Source organism: Bison bison, unplaced genomic scaffold (assembly GCF_000754665.1).
Source record: "Bison bison bison isolate TAMUID 2011002044 unplaced genomic scaffold, Bison_UMD1.0 scf7180017864460, whole genome shotgun sequence".
NCBI classification, from domain to species: domain Eukaryota; kingdom Metazoa; phylum Chordata; class Mammalia; order Artiodactyla; family Bovidae; genus Bison; species Bison bison.
Window position 1 is genome coordinate 4,786,600 of NW_011495022.1, and position 18,395 is coordinate 4,804,994.

The following is an 18,395-nucleotide window of genomic DNA, read 5'->3' on the forward strand; positions in this document are numbered from 1 at the left end:
AGCGCGCCTCAGCGCCACCGCACTGCCGCGGGGGCCTCTGGGGCGGCTGCTCGCGCCACTGGGGCCGCCGGGCTACGTTGCTGCTGCCACCCGCCCGCCCGCCGCTTCTGAGACCCCGCAACCGCGGGCACTCCGCTACTGGGCGCTCATGCTCCTCTCTCGCGCCCGCCGCCTCGACCTCGCGCCGCCTCCCTCGCGGGTCGCAGGGCCTCACCCAGCCCCCGCGTTCCACTGCCCGCCCGGCCTCTCCCGGCGCGCGCCGGCTTGGCCGCAATAAACTCGCCAACACCCCGGGTGACCTGCCCCGCTGCCTCCACTCTTTCCTCTCAGGCACCAGGCGGCCCTGAGCGCACCGGGACAAACAAAAAAAAGTGCTCCCGGCCCACGGAGACACTCTTTGGCTTCGGTTTACAAACCCCCGCTCTGGAGGGAAAAGGAAAAAAAACACCCTCTGCCCGCCGCCACCTCTCACCTCGCCCCCCCGCAGCCCCCTCCCACCGCTCTCGCCGCCGCTGCCGAGGCTGCCGCCCCGGTGCGCCCCGGCGAGGCAGTTTTCGCACCACGCCACTGCAGGGAGAGGGAGCGAGATGGACGCGAGATAACCGCGCGGAGGGATCCGCGCGGAGGCGACATCACTGCACCCGACGGGACGCCTCACGCTGGCGCGGAGATGCCTCCGCCAGCCTTAAAGGGGGCCCATAAAACCGCACTGCCAAGGGCTCGCCGTGCCCCCGGGGCCCAGGGAATGCGGGCCACGGCCGGCAGGGCGGGGGCACCGCAGAGCCTTACACTTGAGGGTGGGGGAGGGGGGAGGCAGGGAGGCCACTCCCAGGAGACTGTGGAGCAAATGACTCCCTCCCCGGCCCCTGGAGCAACCCCTCAGAGGTTGGCCGTGGCTTTTGCGCCTCTGGACACGCGGGCGCAGCCCAAGGAACGAGGACAAGCCGTGTAGACGATCCGGACTGAATATTTGAGTTAGGTCCTATCCAAGTGGCTTGATTAAAGGCCACAAAGGTGACCTCAATACCAAAGTGCATTATCAAAGCGAATCTAAGTAAGCCCTTCTTTTCCAGCCGAGTGGGCCTTGTGGAAATGAGATGTACATTTACCCTTGACGCACTGCACGCCTGGCTGAGGCTCCCAGGTTAATTGATATTTAATGGAAATCATGCCCATGAATATAGTTTCCATCATTTCACCCTTGATAGACGTCAGTACCAGGCGCAGGGGGCAGCCTGAAGAATGTGGGGAGGGGAAACATTAGCATTGCTGAGGGAGTAAATAGAAAAGCAGACAGAAATGTTCCAAGCCGCGGAGGACTCACGCTGGGGAGGCTGGTATTTTCTCCGGCAGGACGCGCGGCTCCGGGTCTCAGCCCCTGCATGGAGAGGACCTCGGCAGGCGGTGGCCCCGGGCGGAGGTCGGGGAACCGACACTCGGGAGCCCCCCAAGGAGCCTCCGGGCCGGCGTTCGGAACATGCCGGTTCCAAGCAGCTGCAGGCGGCGCCCATCTTCTAACGATTCTAGTTCATGCAACAAGCTTGTGAAGTTAGTGCCGAGAACAGGCGCCGTGTTCAACTTAAAAAGTTACTAATTTTTCCAAAGGTAAAGAAAGCAAACTCATTCTATGAAGGACGAGGAAGAGAAACGTCCCGTGTCCCGTGGGCAAATCGAGTGTGAATCGGAAAAATATTCCTGATTTTAGAAACTGGCTCTGAAGCCTCTTGACGTTACACCACCAATTCGCCTTCTCTCTCCCCTTCTTCTTCCCCCCACCTCTACTCCTGTGTTGATGATGTTCAGTGTCCAATAAATGTAATAGGTCTCTGCTGAGTGTGTTTTCCTTTGCCTACTCTGCCCTTTTTCGTGGGTCTTTGGGTGACCCTTTTTCTTGGGATAATCATTGTTGTTGAGGGCGCCCGGCCCACGGGAGCCGACCTCAGAAACACTCTCTCAGCCCACCGAGGACGCCCCCGCTAGAACTTAAACACACCTTACTGGCTTTTTACGACAAATCACAATGTCTAAAAACCCCCAGACAGCTCCCAAAGGCGTAGCAGGCGACTGATTTCAACTACCATCTTGCCCCTTGTGGGTTGGCCCAGCTCGTGGGTGAGATCCTGAGGTTAGTCCGGGTGGACAGAATATTATTATTTTGCAAATGGAGAAAATAAGGTCGAGACGGAAAGGCATAACAAGATAATGTTTATTTGTACAGGGAATAGCTGAAAATAGTGAAGGTAAACGGTTTGCTAATGAATCTGCAGATTATAAAGGCATGTCTTATTTTAAAATTAGTATTGCTGTGTGAGTGGTGAGGGGTCCGGGTTTTGTTGCTGTTGTTGTTTTCTGCCGGTTATCACCAGGTTAAAAACTTCCTTTAAATCCCTAGGCGAAGGAACTGATTCGGACGGTTAACGATTTGTACTCCAATCTTGCAAATACCCAATTAAAAGAGTAATTATTTTCAATAAAGCCTTGAAACAAACTTTGTAATCGTGCCTTTTAATTTCACTGTTTGGAGTGTGTGTGTGTGTGTGTGTGTGCGCGCGCGCGCATGTTTAAACCCTCGATAGTGGATTTTGGAATGGAATGGGGGGAAAGAAGAGAGAGTCCAGATGTCAATAATACAAAGCACTTTCTAGAACTTTGTGATTCCTGAGGGGGCGAAAAAGAAACACAGACACTACAAAGTCATTTCTACACACATTCTGGCCTAATTACGAAAACATTTTAAGACAACATTTCCTCTTGGGACAAAACAGTTTAATTTTTTTTCCTTCAAGCATTCCGTTTATAATCTGAATGGGAACAGAGTGCGATTAACTTCGTAAACATGTATTCTTTTACACTTTTCTGTTTTGATACAATGCATTAACGTAAAGTTTTCAACTGTGCCACAGTCCAAGTTTTCTGAAATCCTAAGCCAAAATTTTATACATAATAAATACTTCTGGAGAATGTAATAGTGCACATTGATTCTTTTTGGTTAAATTTATCCTAATTTGGAATCTAACATAGGATTGTAAGTATCTTTAACCAAGCCCTTCTTCCACCGCAACGCCAGCTTTACGATCACAAAATGGAGCAACGGCGCTCTCTAGTGGCCAAATGCCACCTCTAACAGAGAGAGCTTAACTTCTCTTTATTCAACTCAAACCAATTCCAATCTTGTTCTTTAGTTTGACTGGAGCTTGGATCGCTGACACTAATAATGCTTTCATCTCTTTGATTGTCGACAAGTCAAGTGCAGAAAACAGAGGCTCCTGAATGCCAAAGATATTTCTGCTCCCGAGAGCTTCCAGTAGTGTCTTTTTCAAAAGCTTCCAGCCCTTCTTTTGCCAGACATAGTAAGTCCCCATTCTGTAATCGCCCACAATTACAGGATGGGTAAGATTCAACCAGATCATAACTTTCTAAATATCAACTGCTATAGGCCTTTTTTTTTTTTTTTTTAACAGTGGAGCCACGGACTTCAAAAGCTAAGAAATTACAGAAGTTAAATTCGTTCATTTTTTCTTTTAAAGCTCTTACATGTAGCATTAAATCCTGAATGTTAGCTACTTCGTAATTTTAATGCTTCAGGCCCATTTCACTGGACAATGGGGGTGGGGATAGAAGGCAAATTAAAAACGTTTTTGATTTATCTCTGAATGCCTGTCTGGAAAGGCCCCGTTGGGGTGTGTTCATTGGAACTTCTAAGCACAATAAATGAGATATTAAATGTATATCAAAAGTCACAGAGCAAAATGAATTGGCTGAGCATTCCACTTGAGTTTTTTTTTTAAAAGTGAAGACTTTAATCAGTTTAGGTGTTTCCTAAGAGGCTGATCTTTTTTTTTTTTTTTTTCTCATTTTCTAAAATGCTTTCCTCCAATTCAGCTGTAACGATTAATTTATCTATAAGCAAACAAATAATTTCCAACAATATTTTTGCTCTGTGTTTGGAGCGGAGGGCTAGATATTTTTGTGAAAGGTCATTTAAGTGGTAACTTCATCTCTTTCCCTCGACCATGCGGCTGGGAGATGCTCGGCCTAAGTAAACGACCCAAGAGCACTAACTCTCCCAACCCCCAAATAACAGACGTATTTTCCTTTTTTAAAAAGGAGCTAACGGCGGCCATAGTCAAATATTATTGAGAGCCACCCACTGGCTACTTCTATACCCAGCTTATTTTTAAAATCAGAACTGTATTGTCTCCTCCTTCCTACTGCCCCCATTTTTATTTCCTAGGTGCTCACACCTCATTCGGGGCTCCCCAGCCCCTGTCTTCTTAGTCCAACGGAGTCCTGTTTATATTTTATTGTCCAGATTTTAAGACCCAGTTTTGTCTGCATTTTTCCTTTCCTCCCACAAACACAAACATCAAAATGAGATGCTTTCAAAGCGAAGCGCCGGGCCTGTTGTAAACTCATTACCTCCAGACGTCTCGCCGACTCGATGGCTTTATGACACCTTGGCTCTTCCTGTTTTCAAAGAGCCCAAGGTATCGGGTTGGCCGCAGGGGCGGGGGGTACGCAGCACCTTCTGCCGGATCTGGGCCTTGGATTTCCCTCCCTGCCCCCCTCTGCTTTTCCTTCATGTCCCCTCTTTCATCCGGATCCCCCCAAAACTCTGCCATCGCCCCCGCCTTCCGCCCAGCCCAGGCCACCCGGCGCCGCCGCCTCTCGGGCCTGCAAAGGCTGTGTTGGGCCCAAATCCTCACTTACAATGACCTTCATTTTAGCCTCTGAAAGCGGCCCTCGGAGGGCCGAGCTGGGGGCTAAACACAGAAACTGGGTGGGGGAGGGGGGAGCGGGGTGGGGATAGCTGCGGAGGAGAGCCTTGACCATTTTGATCTTCTAAGGTCACTTCGGGGCTCCTGTGGGGAGGGGCGGAAGCTCATAGCCTAACCGGCTCAGCCCTCCCGGAGCCAGCCAGCCCCGCGCAACTGGAGTTGCCCCAGGGTGCTGAGTTGGCCTTTCCCTGGTTGCGTAGGGGGGAGAGGGGAAGCGGGGGTGTTGATGGCTGCGACTCCGTGAGCTGAGGGAGACATGGGGTGCGGTATGTCAAAGCCCTAGAAAGAAGGTCCCTTGGTTTCTGGGGTCCATCGGCTCTGCCGGTTCTGCTGCAATGCTGACACTGGGTCCCGGGTACAGAGTTCGCCGAGGCACTGGAAGCAGGCTGGGACAAGACCGCCTAGGGCTCCCCGGGGGAGGTGAGGGGGGGCTGTGCTCTATGCTGCAGTCTGCCCAACCAAAGCGAGGCTCAGAGGCACATCAGAGACCTCTCAGGTGGAAGGGCCATGGATTTTTAGCAGAGTATCCTTCCCCAAGATGGGGAAGAAGTCCCATAAGGGTGATATTTTGCAAAGAGGCAGAGAAAGCAAGCACACAGTGTTCAGGGCCAGCGTCTGGGCTCCATTTGATTAGGTCAGCATTTATTGGTAGGAAGCGGTAGCATTTACAACTGGTCCTCAGGCAGGAACCGGGAGGGCCTACACCCGCGGCCGCCCACGCGAGCCAAACCCTCCCAGGGAGAGTGCGGCTCCTCCAGTGCACTGAGAAGAAACCCCTGACCCACCGGCGGCCCTGGGCTCCTCTTTCAGCCTCATTCCAGATCTCAGTGGAGGGACCGCGGCCTCCCTGAGGAAAAGGGGCTTTCTTAACCGGTGGGCAACACGGCCACGGCTCGGCCCGGGCAGGCCTCCGCACCGTCGTCGCTCTGCCTTCGCTCTCGGAAATTGGGTGCGCTTGGCCCCTGCTTGAGCAGCGCTAAGCAGCGCTCGGGGCTAAACTACAGCACTTTTCAGAAATATAGGAGACATTTACACAGGAGAGGACTTCTCAAACCAGCGTGCACTCACAAAATATGGCATTTCCTAAGGAACCAACGGAACAGGAAAAGAGGGGAGCAGGATAGGGCAAAACCCCAAAGCCACTTGGTTTCTCCAACACATAAGCGAGCAAATACAGAGTCCCCCAAATTACCTCACAGAAACCAACCACACAGTCACTTCTACATAAAATGGGGTGGGGGGAATGTCCGAATGGCTGGAGAAGTTCTGGAAATCAAGCACCCACAAAGAAAAAAACCCCACTGCCATTGCAAAGCAGAGCGGTCCTGCTGGCGCCTCGCCGGGTCAGTCTCCCTTGGGGCATTTCTCCTTGCTCATCTTTTTCATTTTCATCCTACGATTCTGGAACCAGATTTTGACCTGTCTCTCTGTGAGGTTCAGAATCCTTGCCACCTCATAGCGCCGGTCCCGAGTGAGGTACATGTTGAAGAGGAATTCCTTCTCCAGCTCAAGCGTCTGGTATTTGGTGTAGGGACAGCGCTTTTTCCGGGTGGAGCGAGCGTGGATCCAGTTTGCTGCGGGGTTGTCTATGAAGAGGGGGGTTTGAAGAAGGGGAGCGAGGGGCGGAGGGGAGGCAGGGAGAGACAACGGGGTGGGGGAGAGAAAAGGTCGTTAAATTAATTTCACCAAGGATGGCCGGTTTTCACAACTTGGGGGGGGAATTATCATAAAAAGCCTTAATGCCCGAGCTCTGTTTACCGTACAAACCGCGTGCCCAGGGTAGGTGGTTATGGGACGCTTTTTTTATGGATGCGTGTAGCTCGCCCAGGCTAGGGTAGGCGTCTAGACGTTTTTATAGGTTAGTAAAACTATCAGTTTTGCACATTCGAGCCTTACAGGTTTCAGCAATAAATCAGGGGGCAATTTCTTTTGCACTTACTTGGGTCAAGTTGCTGCTGCGGCGCCTGCGAATGCTGCTTCTCTTCCTCCTTCAGCGGACAGCCCGGGCTCGGGTGGTCGCTGCAAGCTGAGGGCTCCGATGTGCCGCCTGCCCCGGACCCGGATCCAATCCCCGCCCCGGGCCCGGTTCCCCCAGCCGCCGCCGCTGCCACCTTGTCCCGTAGGAACGAGTTGCAAGAGAACTCGGGACCGCCGCTCCCCTGGGACTCTCGGGCCGCGGAGCACTCAGTCCTTTTGGAGGAGGAAGACGAGGAAGTGGAGGAGGTGGAGGTGGTGGGGGCGGCGGCGGGGGTCGGTGCCGCTCCGCTTTCAGGCTTAATCCCGTAGTGGCGCCCGTTGGGTGGGCCGCTGGGGCCGGGGCTGGGACCGGGGCCCGGGCCACCGCCGCTACCGCCGCCGCCGCCGCCGCCGCCGCCGCCCGCACCGCCCGGGAAGCCGGGCAGCGGCTCCATCCAGGAGCGCATGTAGCGGCCGGGTTCGGAGGCGGAAGCGGCCAGGGGCGGCGGGGGCACGTATGGGTGGTAAAGGCCGCTCATCGCCGCCGCCGCCGGGGGCTGGGCGGGCACCGCGGACCACGAGGCGGAGAACACGGCCGATTTGGGGGCAAAACTACACGAGGCGAACTCGGCGGCGGCAGCGGCCGGGCTGTCGGCCACACCTGCGGGCCTGCCCTGCGCGCCAGGCCCTGGAGGTCCGAAGCGCCCGGCGAACACCTCGTCGCCCTCATGGCCTATGAGCGAGTCCACGTAGTAGTTGCTGAGGGTGCCACTGGAGGACATTTTGAGGCGCCCCGCGCTCCCACCCAAGGTTACACTGCCCGCCGCGGCGCCGCTCCCCGCCGGCGCCCGAGCCGCCGACTAGTTCGCAGGCTGCAGCCTCCACCATTGGTCGCGCGGCCCACGTGATCATATTTACCAATACCAGGAGTAAATCAGTCCGCTAAACTGGGGGCTGCTGTGATTTAAAAAAAAAAAATCATCATCAACATAAGAGCAACAATTAGAGCCCACGGGTCCCGGCCCGTGAGCCGAGCTCGGCCCGGCCTGACTCGGCCAACCCGGTGGCGACTGGGACCACGCGCCCCGACCGCGGCCGCAGGAGGCGCTGGGGACTATTTGTCGCCTCTTATTGCCGCCCTCGGTCTTGCAGTCCCGACTGGGGCTGCCTCCTCAAGCGTCTGGGCTCCGAGCTCCCGGCCGTGAGTTCTGGGCGCACCGAGCACTTGGCAGAGCCCAGAGCGGCCGGGGGCGGGGAGCGCGAGCCTGTGCGGCCAGAGGCAGGCCGGCCTTCCGAGGCGGCCCCCTGGCGCCCGAGGGGAGTTCTCCCGGTGCTTCTCTCCCGGCCCCAGCCCACCCCTGCCTACGCACACCCACACACGCTCTCTCACAGCTTGTCGTGTTGTTTAAAACAGGTGGAAGACCTCTGTAATGATATTATGCCTTTCAATAAAAATTTTATGAGGTGTATTTGATTATAGATTAATGTGTCCCTAATAAAACGGACGGATGGAGCAGCTCGAAAGGCCCCCCTCCCCCTACCACACTCACACACGCCCGCGCAGACACACACCCTCGACGTGAGGCTGAGCACACGCCGAGGCCGGAGGGTTGAGCTGGGGCGGCCTGGCCCTTGGGCTGGGCGCGGCCGGCGGCCACCGCCCGGGCTCATTCTGCCTTCGGAAGTGTCCGCAAGCTGGCAGTCAGCACCGCGCGGACCGTGGCGGCCGGGGTGCCTTGTCTTCTCCGGGACTTCTGGAAAGGTCCTGGAAGAGAACACGCCATAGGGCAGAACCCAAATGGCAGCGCAGGCCCGCACCCCGCTGCCGCCCCGACCGTGCCTCAAGAATGGCCATCGGAACAGCATTTCCCTGGGCCAGGCCGCTCCCCTTGGTTCTCACTTGGAGGCGTCCAAGTGAATTCCGGAGATCTCTAAAAAAAGCCCTGGTCCTTGGGCTACTCTTACGAATTCTTTTCTTTCTTCCTCTCCCTCCTCCCCACTTTTTTTCCCCCAGTCTCCAAAGGTAAGGCTAGGCAGCCTTGAATCTGAGGTAAATGCCCATTGTCACTCCCAAATCCATGGTACAAAGCCTCGGAAGCCCGGCTGGGAGCCGAGACAAAAAGCAGTCGGGCGTCGGCGGGTGGAGAATATATTCCTCGCTCTACAAGTTGCCCAGAGCACCCTTGGGGGGCTCCCAGCCCACCTTGAGCCCCTGAAAGGAAGGGGGAAATGGCTACTTATGGTCTGATTGATTGCCTTTGCCAAAGGCTTTCTGATTTTATTCCAGAGGAGCTGCCTCTGCCTGTAGCCCAGATTTTCCTCTGAGACATGACCCCTTGTCAACAACGAATGGTGCTCCCCACATCGCAGGAGGTAAACTGAGAAGCTAAAACTGCCTTCCTTCTCCTGCCCAACCAATGGAGGTCTGGGCAGATCTATTCCAGTGTTCCCAACCTGGCACTGATGCCATCCATCTTCCACCCTAGGAAATGGCTCCCCTAAAGCTTTCTGTCTTGGACCTGGAAAATAATCTCTGTTTTCGGCAGGGAAGTTTAAAACTCTGAATAATTACTGAGTCTCCCAAGGACTCTTGGTCGAGGGTTTTAAGGCTGAGGCCCCCTTAAAGAGATTGTTTTTAGCGGAAAAGTTGGGGGGGGACACGAAAAGGATTTGTCATTTTCATTTGCCCTTTGATAAATCCAAGGATTTGTCAAGGAAGCTGCTTGAGTCTACTGGAGACCTTTTGAAACCACAGCACAACCTAGGGTAACGAATTCTCTGTCAGCTCATCCCCCCAAGGCCTCTCCTCTTCTCCCTGTCAGGACTAGAAAAGTATTGACTCTCGTGGGCTGAGGATCCTGCAATCCATCAGTCAATCTATGTATCTATCCATCTATCTATATGCACACTCATACACAGGGGAAAGATAGCTGGAGTTTTCTGGGCCATGGTAACAACTGGAACATTGGACTTCATGGGAAGTCATGTTCATCTGCAAATTCTTTCGGTCACCTTTTGTACATTTTCTTGCCTCCCAGATATAATGGCTCCAACCAGCAGTTTGTAATTAAATGGAGGGAGAATTAACTGGTGAAAGGCTTTCCTTCCTTCAATTTTTTTTTTTTTTCATGTAGGCCACCAAAAGGGAATCACTGAACATAAAATCCTTCTACAAGGAAACCACGGCAAAGTGGGATGAGAAAACTCACTCATCTTTGGCTTCACTGTGGCCTGGCTATCTTGTGCTTGGAATGGGGGTAGGGATAAGAACAGGGGAGCAGAAATGGATCCGATGCAATGCTAAGCTGCTGCTTGTCTTTGCTCCTGTAATGGAGGCCCCGCGGCTTCCAGGTGGGCAAGACTGATTTCGACCTAGTCCCTGACGATGGTACACAGCTAGAAATCACCAAGACTCCACTGAAAGCATTAAAATAACACAACCAAAACCAAAGAAAGGAAGACACACAAGTGGGGAGCTTCGAGGAAAATGCGGTTTGGGCACAGGTTTACTTACCAGGCTCAGGCTAGAGGAAAGTTCACAACCACTGACAAATTAATTATGTTACTATCATGAGGGGAGGGGGAGACAGGACCCTCCTTCTTCCCAACTAGAAAAACAGCAGGCACAGCCTGGATTATCACTCCCCCACCACTGCCAAAAATTTCAGCACCAAAGGCCCCCTTCAGCTTTTCTCTCCCATATCCCTTCCCCTACTCTCTACCACCCCCGCAACTGCCCCAAACAAGCAGTTTAACAGGAAGATAATCTCACCAAAGTCTTTCATCTCCATCACAACATATTTCCATTTCAGAAAGCAGAGGGAGTGCACTCGTTTCCAGAGTTTATTGCATTATACATGCGACCAGAACATGCACAGAAAGGACAGGTTGCTGTTGTACTTCTACCAAACCACAGATGCACCACAAGGGAAAGGCTACAAGGCAAAGTCAGTCAATATTCCATCTCACCAAGGACAACTGCTAGACTCATTTGCAAAAAGATACATTGTAATGTGCTTTTTTAGTCCCCCTCCCCCCAAAGCTTGTGGGTTTTAATCTTTTTAAATATATATGTAATTTAAGTACTTTTAAGTACTGGATGTATTCAAAACGCCATGAGCTCATGGACTAACCACACACAGAGACCTTTTGTGTTAGGAAAAACATGAAAAAGTCACATTGCTGGACGGACGAGTGGATTGATGGATGCTCTACAGTTCCAATAAGTTAAGAGCCAAATGAAAATGCGCAGTAATAGTTACCCTGCATTACGATGAAAAAAAATAATAAATTACACGTGCTAGTTTTTTTAATATATATATATATATATACTCATAGGGATTACAGATCACTTGCAGCACGAACAGAATGACCCCAAAGTCACATTCTAGCAGGAAAAAAAAAAAAATTCAAAAAACAAAGAGCATTGAAGGTTTTGTTTCCGCCTTCCCAGTCCTCCAGCACTCGGCCCTGGAACTCGACGCCCCTCTCCGATCCTAGCCTCTGACGGGCCTCGGACCTAAGAGAAGGTGAGGTTGGCGGTCAGTTCTCGGATCCGGTTCTCTCGGCTCATCTTCTTGAGTTTCATTCGGCGGTTTTGAAACCAAATCTTGACCTGCCTGTCGGTGAGGTTAACGCTCTTACTGATCTCTAGGCGGCGCTCGCGGGTGAGGTACATATTGAACAAGAACTCTTTTTCTAATTCCAGCGTTTGGTGCTTAGTGTAAGGGCACCTCTTCTTTCTGCCACTCTTTGCAGTGAGCCAATTGCTGGTTGGAGTATCAGACTTGATTTCCTCTAACAAAATTAAAGGGAGAAGAAGAAAAAAAATCAAGAATTTTTTTTTTTCTCTCAATCTGTTCAAATTTACCCTTGGCCATGACCCCGCTGGCAGCCAGGCCGCTTTGGGAAATGCTTGCATTAAACATTACTCACATGAGGTGGGCCCTGAAAGATATTTGTAAATGATGCCAGGTTAGTTAAAGTACCCAAAATGACACAAATGGGTGGGTATTCTTGCCGTCTGTGTCAGCGTTCTCTCTCTCTCTCTCTCTACTTTCTGACCTGCACAAAATATTAGTACAATAGTAAACTTTCAGGATCTCACCAGCAACATTCTAAATGATCATCTCACAACAGGGCTAGAGTGGAAGAAGCAAACCACAGTCTGACAAGCCTACGAATCCCACTGCTGCCTCGGATCCCCAAACCTGCCACTTCTTCCCCACTTCTCCCAGGCAGGCGGGGAGCCCCATAGCCAGGCTTAGAGATACCAATTCTCTTTCAAAAGATACCAGAGGAACCAAGTACACCTTCTCCGCCCTGCCTGGGCATAGTTTTATGCCCCAGAATTTCCTGAATTCTTGTGCTTTCTTGCCCCCACACAAAAGCATTCTCCCAGAAATGAGAAATGTAGCTCCTTGCTGTGGCCCAACTCTGAGCACTGGGGCAGAGGATCGGGGGCAGAAAAGCCAGAGCCCCTGGCTCTTTGCCCTATCCAGCCCTAAGGCTGGCCCTGCCGGGTGGGCCATGCACATTCCATTCTCCCTCCCTTATGCCTTTGCCCCCTTTGCAAAAGGACTGCAAAGCTTTCCGCACTTTCCCCAGACAAAGCCAAGGTTACCTAGCCCCGCAGAGGCAGGGAGCCCTGTTCTCCAGCCCAAGCACCAACTGGTCCAGCCATCTCGTTCCCCTTGCTGTCCCCAAGCTCGCAGGATGCGGGGTGCATACACTTGAACACGAACACAGTACCTTGGACCACCTTAAAATCATCATTGAGTGAAAGGCATGGCTGGGACTGCAAATCTGAGCGGGAGAAAGGAGGTTCTGGGGCCGCGTTTACCAGCCTCAGGTCTCATTTGCGCTCTTTTGTTGCATTTCAGGTCTAGCTCAGGAAAAATAAACCCGGCAAGCCCTTCCTCTGTCCAGGCGCCATCAGCACGGGGCCAGGACTAGCCAGGAGGGTCAGGGCAGCGCGGCAGAAGAGGAAACCATCTCGGGATTAAGACTGCCCTTCTAAAAGACGGGAGGAGAGGCACCTGCCAGTCGGGGCCCCAGGCTGCCGGTTCAGCACTGGGCACCCGGGTGTTCCCTCTCTCTGCCGGTTCCAGGGCTGCGCGCCCCGCTGGGGTGACAACTCTGCTCATACCGACCTTTGCTTTCCTTCTCCTGTACTTCGGGACTGGACACGGAGACCTCTGCCAGGCAGCTCCTCTCTTCCGGAAGGCCGCCCTTGGCTTCGGGGCTCTCCACCTGGGAGACTTTGGTGGGCTCCTGGCCACTCGCTGGCTCGTTCATCTTCTTTTCCATCTGCAGCTGGGCGGCCGAGAGCTGCGGCTTGGCCGCGCCGCGAGGGTTGAGCTGGAGCATGACTGTGGAGCTGCCTTCGGGGCTGTTATTGTACTCTTGGGTTTTCCCGGTGGCGTAGGTCTGACTCAGTCTAAAATATCCAGGGACAGGAACCTCGGGGTTCTCAACGGGACAGGACTCAGGGACCAGCCTCTGGTACGATGGGACCTCAGCAGAAATGAGTTTGTTGCGCTTATCAGAATACATGCAGCAATTGGATTCTTCCTTAATGTTGGTGGTGAAGGAGCAAGTGGGGACTTGCTGTGTAACAGGTTGCTCTATTCGACAAGATCTGTTCGGGTCTGTCCAACTGTCTACTTGAGGTATATAAGGATGCACATTCATACCCATATTTTGGTGGTTCACTTCTCTTTTGGCCAGAGACGGGAGCAGTCCACAGGTTTGCATTCCATAGGTCCCCATGTCTGCGCTAGGTGGTGGCATGTACATGCTGGCGCTGCTCGAATAAAAACTGTCACTCCTGCAGGCACTGATCAAGGAATCTACTAAAAAAGTATTAGCAGCAGGAGAGCTGTTGGGAAAGGACATTTTGGGGAGGAATTTGAAGAAGAGAGATTGTGTCCTTTGTAGGCTGACATCTCTAGGAAAACATTCCCCGTGTAATTGTGGATGCCTCTGCCGACCACATGACAACCAAGCCAATGAGATTTGAAAATGGCCTTGAGCCGCAGCCTCCTCGCAGGTCACGTGCTCCAGAGCCCGGCCAGCCGGCCGCGTAAGCGCGGACAACAGCGACATCTACTACGCGCCCGCGATAGTGCGCGCTGGAGACAACCGGCGCAGCGCTCTCCGCCGCCCGCCGGCCTCCCGGGGCTCGCTCTGCCCGCCCGCCCCACTCGCGTCCCCCACTCCAGCCTCTGGGCCCGCAGGCGGAAGGAAAGGCTCGGCCCGAGGGGTCTCCGGGAGGACACACGCGGGGAGGGCAGCCCGGGCGCCGTGGCGCCAGCACACAGAAGCATTCCCCGCACACACCCAGGCAGAAGGCGCCCGAGAGGGCCGGGGCCAGGGCGGTGGGTGGGGGCCCAGCCTGGTTCATTTTGTCTCGGACAGCCTGGGAAGGTGAGTTGGACTCCCCAGACTCTGAGACATCCCACCCCAGGAGTCCACAGGAAAGAGCTCTGGCGCCTTAGACGCGTCCAAGATATCCTGGGGAGTGGAGTCGAGAAGGGCCGCGAGGGCCGAGAGGCCACGCAGCTGACCAGCACCGCGGAGCCCCGAGGACCGGCCCGGCCCCGGCACTGTCCTCTGCCTCGGCCCGCCAGCCCGCCCCAGCTCCCGGCGCCTCTGCGCCCCGGTGGGCTACTCGAGCCTTCGGCTCTTCAGGGAACCACACCCCGACCTCTGCGGGCCGGGCCGCTGGGAGCTTTCAGCCTGGAGACAGTCCCTCGCCAGCAGCGCGGCATCCGCGAAAGCGTCCCCCCACCCCCGGGTTCTTAGCGGAAGAACTAAACCAACTAAACCGAGGTTTCCCTCCCCACACGCCCTGAAAATAGAGGGCAAAGAGGAAGGAAGGAAGAAGAGAGAAAAGAATGTTTTCTAGGAAGGGGAAACTCTCACCCTCTGACTCCAGAAGTTTTAGAAAATTGACTGGGCCAAGCAGGAGAGAGTGATGCAAAGGTGTCATATGGTTCTTCTGCAAAGAAAAATATGTTTTCCTTTTATGGATTTTGTAAAAGCATTGGTTTTTGACAAGTGCAAGGTACAAAAGGTTGTGGAATTTATTAATACATATTAAGAAGAATCAGGGCGATCAATAAAATTCTCATCTACATTCTTGGGTTACTTGGTAATTTTCTTGCTTCTGAAGGTTTTTAAAGAGTTATACCCGCTGTTGCCACACACGGGAAGATATTTTATTAACAAATCAATCGAGACTTTGTAAAGGATAAGATTAATAGTTAAGATTTAGCATAATGGCGTTCGCTTTATGAATTATTGAAAATTATACTATTGATTTTTCCCCCTTGCTACTAACCAAGAAGGTCAATTTTTGTTTTAACACAAATTGTCAAACATTAAAAGCTATACTTTTGTCAGAAGTTGAGTTTTACAGTTTTGGGCAATTCCTAAAATTATTTGAGAAGGTTTTGTTTGGATAAGGGAAGGGAGGGAAAAAAGGAGGTGAGAGAACCTTAGTCTTCTGTTTCCTTTGGTGAGGGAAAGTTCTATAAAAAGGATTTGGTCTGGGGTTGTGGTCGACCTCATTAAAAGAACAACCACCATCACCACCATGGAAACTCAGTTTTATGAGAAACTTCTTCAACAACTTCCTCCCTCGTTCTCTGTTGCAGGCGGTGAGCAGTCCTTCGGAAGCCGAGGCCTCAGGGCAGCAGCAGGGAGCTTTAAACTTGATTTCCAAAGGTTTGCCTTGGGTGAGGGGCCCGGCTAGGGCACTGGAGCCATTCTCAGGCTTCCTGGATCCCCTTTCCTGCATCTGAGAGAGGAGATGGGCCCCGGAAACTCTGATCGTAAACCAGTTCTCTGTCTGGGGAGGCATCCGTGTTTTCTTCTCCCCACACTCCTGTCACGGGGGCTGGCCTTGGATTTCAGGCCCAGAGACTGAACTTGTGGGCAAACTGGGTTTCTGCCTTGCTTTTTTTTTTTTTTTTTTGGGAGCCCGATGCTCAGCCTACTGGTGGATGTAGTAGCCCGCTCACTCCTTCACAAAAACCTTTTCCAGCAAACCCTTTGTCCAGCCCTCCCCAAAAGGAATCTCCCCTGGCCTGGTGGAAAAAGTCGTTGGACATTATTTTCGGCCTTGGGACTGCTTCGGCTGTCCCCTCACAGTGCCCTCGCCCAAACAATAACCCCTTTTAAAAAAACTCCTCGGTGGCAATGAGACAGACCTTTTAAACCTTTACGCAGCTGTTCAAATACAACATCATTGTCAGGTTAAAAGCCTGGCGCCTCTAACTGCTCCGGCTGCGGGATGCCGGCTAAGGAAGCGGAGGTTTAAACATTACCTTCGGCAGGGGTGGCTGTTTTTAGGCTTGGGGGTGGGGAAGTGAGGAAGGCAGGGGAAAAAACCCAACTTTTGACTCAAGTCTGCTAAGGTCCTGTTCAAAGCTAACAGCCACGGACTAGCACCCCGAAAATTGCCTTCTCTCAAGGCGGAGATCATGATCTCAGCCACAGCTAAGCGTGCCCAGGGCTGGACAAAGTGCCCGCTGCACACGCTCTCGGCAGGCGCCCTGACGCCAGCCTGGCGCTCCAGTACTGTCCTCCCTTGCCTGTCGACCAAGGGAGCTGCCCGGAACTCCGCTGTCCAGTTCTCCCTATCCCACAAGAGAGGCAAGAGTGTTCAATCTCATCACAAATTTTATGCCCATCAAATGTCCTTTCATAATCTTTATTTATACATGAAGAAAACATCCAAGCTAAAAACCAGCAATTCCTCACCGAAGGGATATATCTGCCGTTAACCAGGACCTCTGCCTCCTGAATTTGGGGAGCCTTTCTGTTTCAGCTCCCTTCGCCTTCAGGCTCAGTCACTCCCACACTGGATTTGGTTTTAAATAGGTCATCTTCACTCACCGGAGGGGGTGGAATATGTGTATCAGATATAATTTTGAATCTATTATCACAAAATTCTATTTATTCTTTTTCAAATTTTTATCTTCAGACCAGCTCCTTGAGGCCAGAAATTGCCAATATTTTGGAGGAATTTTATTATAAAAATCAAGCAAAATAGAAACAATACAAGGAAGAGAATGATCTGAGCCTGGGAGGATAGAAACTTTGTCTAAGACCCTAAGGCTAAGATAAAGCAAATGGAATGAAAAGGCTGGGTTTTCAAGGCCAGGCTTTATTTTGCTTCCAAGTATTTAAGGTAGCTACATAGCTGCTGTTTTCGATCATCTTTAGATCAGTTGGAGCAGTTACCATTAATAATAAATCAATATTGTACCATAAAGGAGATGAATATCCACAATTGTATCAAGACATCCTTCTCCCTGGCACAGTTCTTTCCAGAGAAAAATTAAAAGGGTCGCTTCAGCAAGAAATTAGCATTTGTAATCAAGAAGTGACTTGCATCTGCGCTTCCTGTCACAGGGAAGAAGGGCAGCGGCCCTGGGCCTGGGCGGACCTGGGGATCCACTGATTTTGGGCCCTGAGTGACCTCTCAGAGATGTGCCACTTTTGGGGGGCAGAATGGATGGGCACAAATTTTAAAAGCTGCTTCCTCCAAGCACCCTTCTGGGTTGCACCATGCACCTCCCAGCCGATGTGAAAAGACCTCAAAAGGGCAACTGGGGAGGCCAGAGAAGCCGCCACCAATGCAAAGACGGGTCTAGGGAGACATTGCAAAAGGACCAGCAGCCTAGGAACCTCTTCCCTTTGCAGACACAAAAGACTCCTACTTCTTCCAATCTCCCTTCACTTCAAGCTCTGAGACCTCAGTGACTCAAGATGCTGGGGCCATGCTCCATGAGCCCCACATGCCCTGAATGATCCCAGAAAGGTCAGGTCTGCAGCCCGGAGAAGTCCTGGTCCAATTCCCCAATTCCCTGGTCTTTTTTAGACTCAACTTGGGCGCTGCCGAGAGGAAAGGGACCACAGATTGCTGAGCACTCGTGGTCTAGGAGAGGCTGCCAGCAAAGGCCAAGGGGCCCTCCAAGGCCACAAGCGCCCCCGCTGGAGCTGGCTAAAGAGGAACACAACGACATTTGGGGAGGAGGACTCTCACCCCACTTGGACTGAGGCCCAGGTTAGGCCCCGGGAAATGTCGATTCACAATAGCTAAGCTGGACCCACAGTCAGACAGGCAGGAGCCAGGGTGCCCGCGGGGAACATCAATGCCTCTGGCTGGCGCCTCCCATGGGGTGGGGAGACTCACGGCCCCCAGCCTCCACTGAAGCCGATGCCAACTTCCAAGGGTGGACCCAGAATCTTTAGTCTGGGGCCTGGAGGGAGGGGGCAAAGACATCGAAGTTGAGGAGGTCCTCACTAATTCCGGGGTTGCGTGTGCTTTACAGTGAACTTTAGGAAAGAAGGGACTGGCACCTTTCATTTTGGAACTTCTCTTTCGGTCCTTGGATGGTGGCACAGGCCCTCCGCAATGTTAGGGGCTTTCGGGGTGGGAATGGGGTTGAGGAGGGCATACGGAAAGAAAACTGCTTTCAGGAGCTTGTGCCAAAATCAAACTCCACGCTCAAAGCCAGCAGACAGCTTGGAAGGGTGGCCAGGGTTCTGTCAAACGCAAAGCCCCGTTTGCTTCAAATGCATACACCATTCCAAGACACCTTGAAGTATAAACATTCCCCGGGACTGTCTACCGCTCCCCGCAGCCAC

At 52.7% G+C, this 18,395-nt stretch overlaps 3 protein-coding genes across 3 annotated transcripts in view; all 3 read right to left on the reverse strand.

The window, feature by feature from the left end:
• The window catches only part of HOXD8 (homeobox D8), a 3,937-nt gene extending 2,426 nt beyond the window's left edge, over nucleotides 1–1,511 (reverse strand). The window contains exons 1-3 of the mRNA XM_010859817.1: nucleotides 1,325–1,511; nucleotides 473–684; nucleotides 19–343 (exon numbers count right to left, since the gene is read on the reverse strand). Coding sequence (XP_010858119.1) covers nucleotides 19–343; nucleotides 473–684; nucleotides 1,325–1,511 — 724 coding nt within the window. The remainder of the gene's footprint in view (nucleotides 1–18; nucleotides 344–472; nucleotides 685–1,324) is intronic.
• A 3,868-nt stretch (nucleotides 1,512–5,379) lies between these two features.
• Nucleotides 5,380–8,326, reverse strand: HOXD9 (homeobox D9). The gene is made up of 2 exons (XM_010859791.1): nucleotides 6,718–8,326; nucleotides 5,380–6,364 (listed from the first exon to the last, which is right to left on the reverse strand). Exons 1-2 carry the CDS (start codon nucleotides 7,514–7,516, stop codon nucleotides 6,123–6,125), a joined length of 1,041 nt encoding a protein of 346 aa, XP_010858093.1. The 5' UTR covers nucleotides 7,517–8,326; the 3' UTR covers nucleotides 5,380–6,122.
• Nucleotides 8,327–10,564: 2,238 nt separating this feature from the next.
• Nucleotides 10,565–13,720, reverse strand: HOXD10 (homeobox D10). The gene is made up of 2 exons (XM_010859790.1): nucleotides 12,887–13,720; nucleotides 10,565–11,531 (listed from the first exon to the last, which is right to left on the reverse strand). The coding sequence occupies exons 1-2, from the start codon at nucleotides 13,629–13,631 to the stop codon at nucleotides 11,254–11,256; spliced, it is 1,023 nt and encodes a 340-aa protein (XP_010858092.1). The 5' UTR covers nucleotides 13,632–13,720; the 3' UTR covers nucleotides 10,565–11,253.
• Nucleotides 13,721–18,395: the final 4,675 nt, after the last annotated feature.

Coding starts and splice junctions, on each gene's coding strand:
- HOXD10 (XM_010859790.1), bottom strand. CDS start 13,631: ATGTCCTTTCCCAACAGCTCTCCTGCTGCTAATACTTTTTTAGTAGAT. Junction 11,532..12,886: donor ACAGGAGAAGGAAAGCAAAG/GTCGGTATGAGC, acceptor TAATTTTGTTAG/AGGAAATCAAGTCTGATACT.
- HOXD9 (XM_010859791.1), bottom strand. CDS start 7,516: ATGTCCTCCAGTGGCACCCTCAGCAACTACTACGTGGACTCGCTCATA. Junction 6,365..6,717: donor GCAGCAGCAACTTGACCCAA/GTAAGTGCAAAA, acceptor CCCTCTTCATAG/ACAACCCCGCAGCAAACTGG.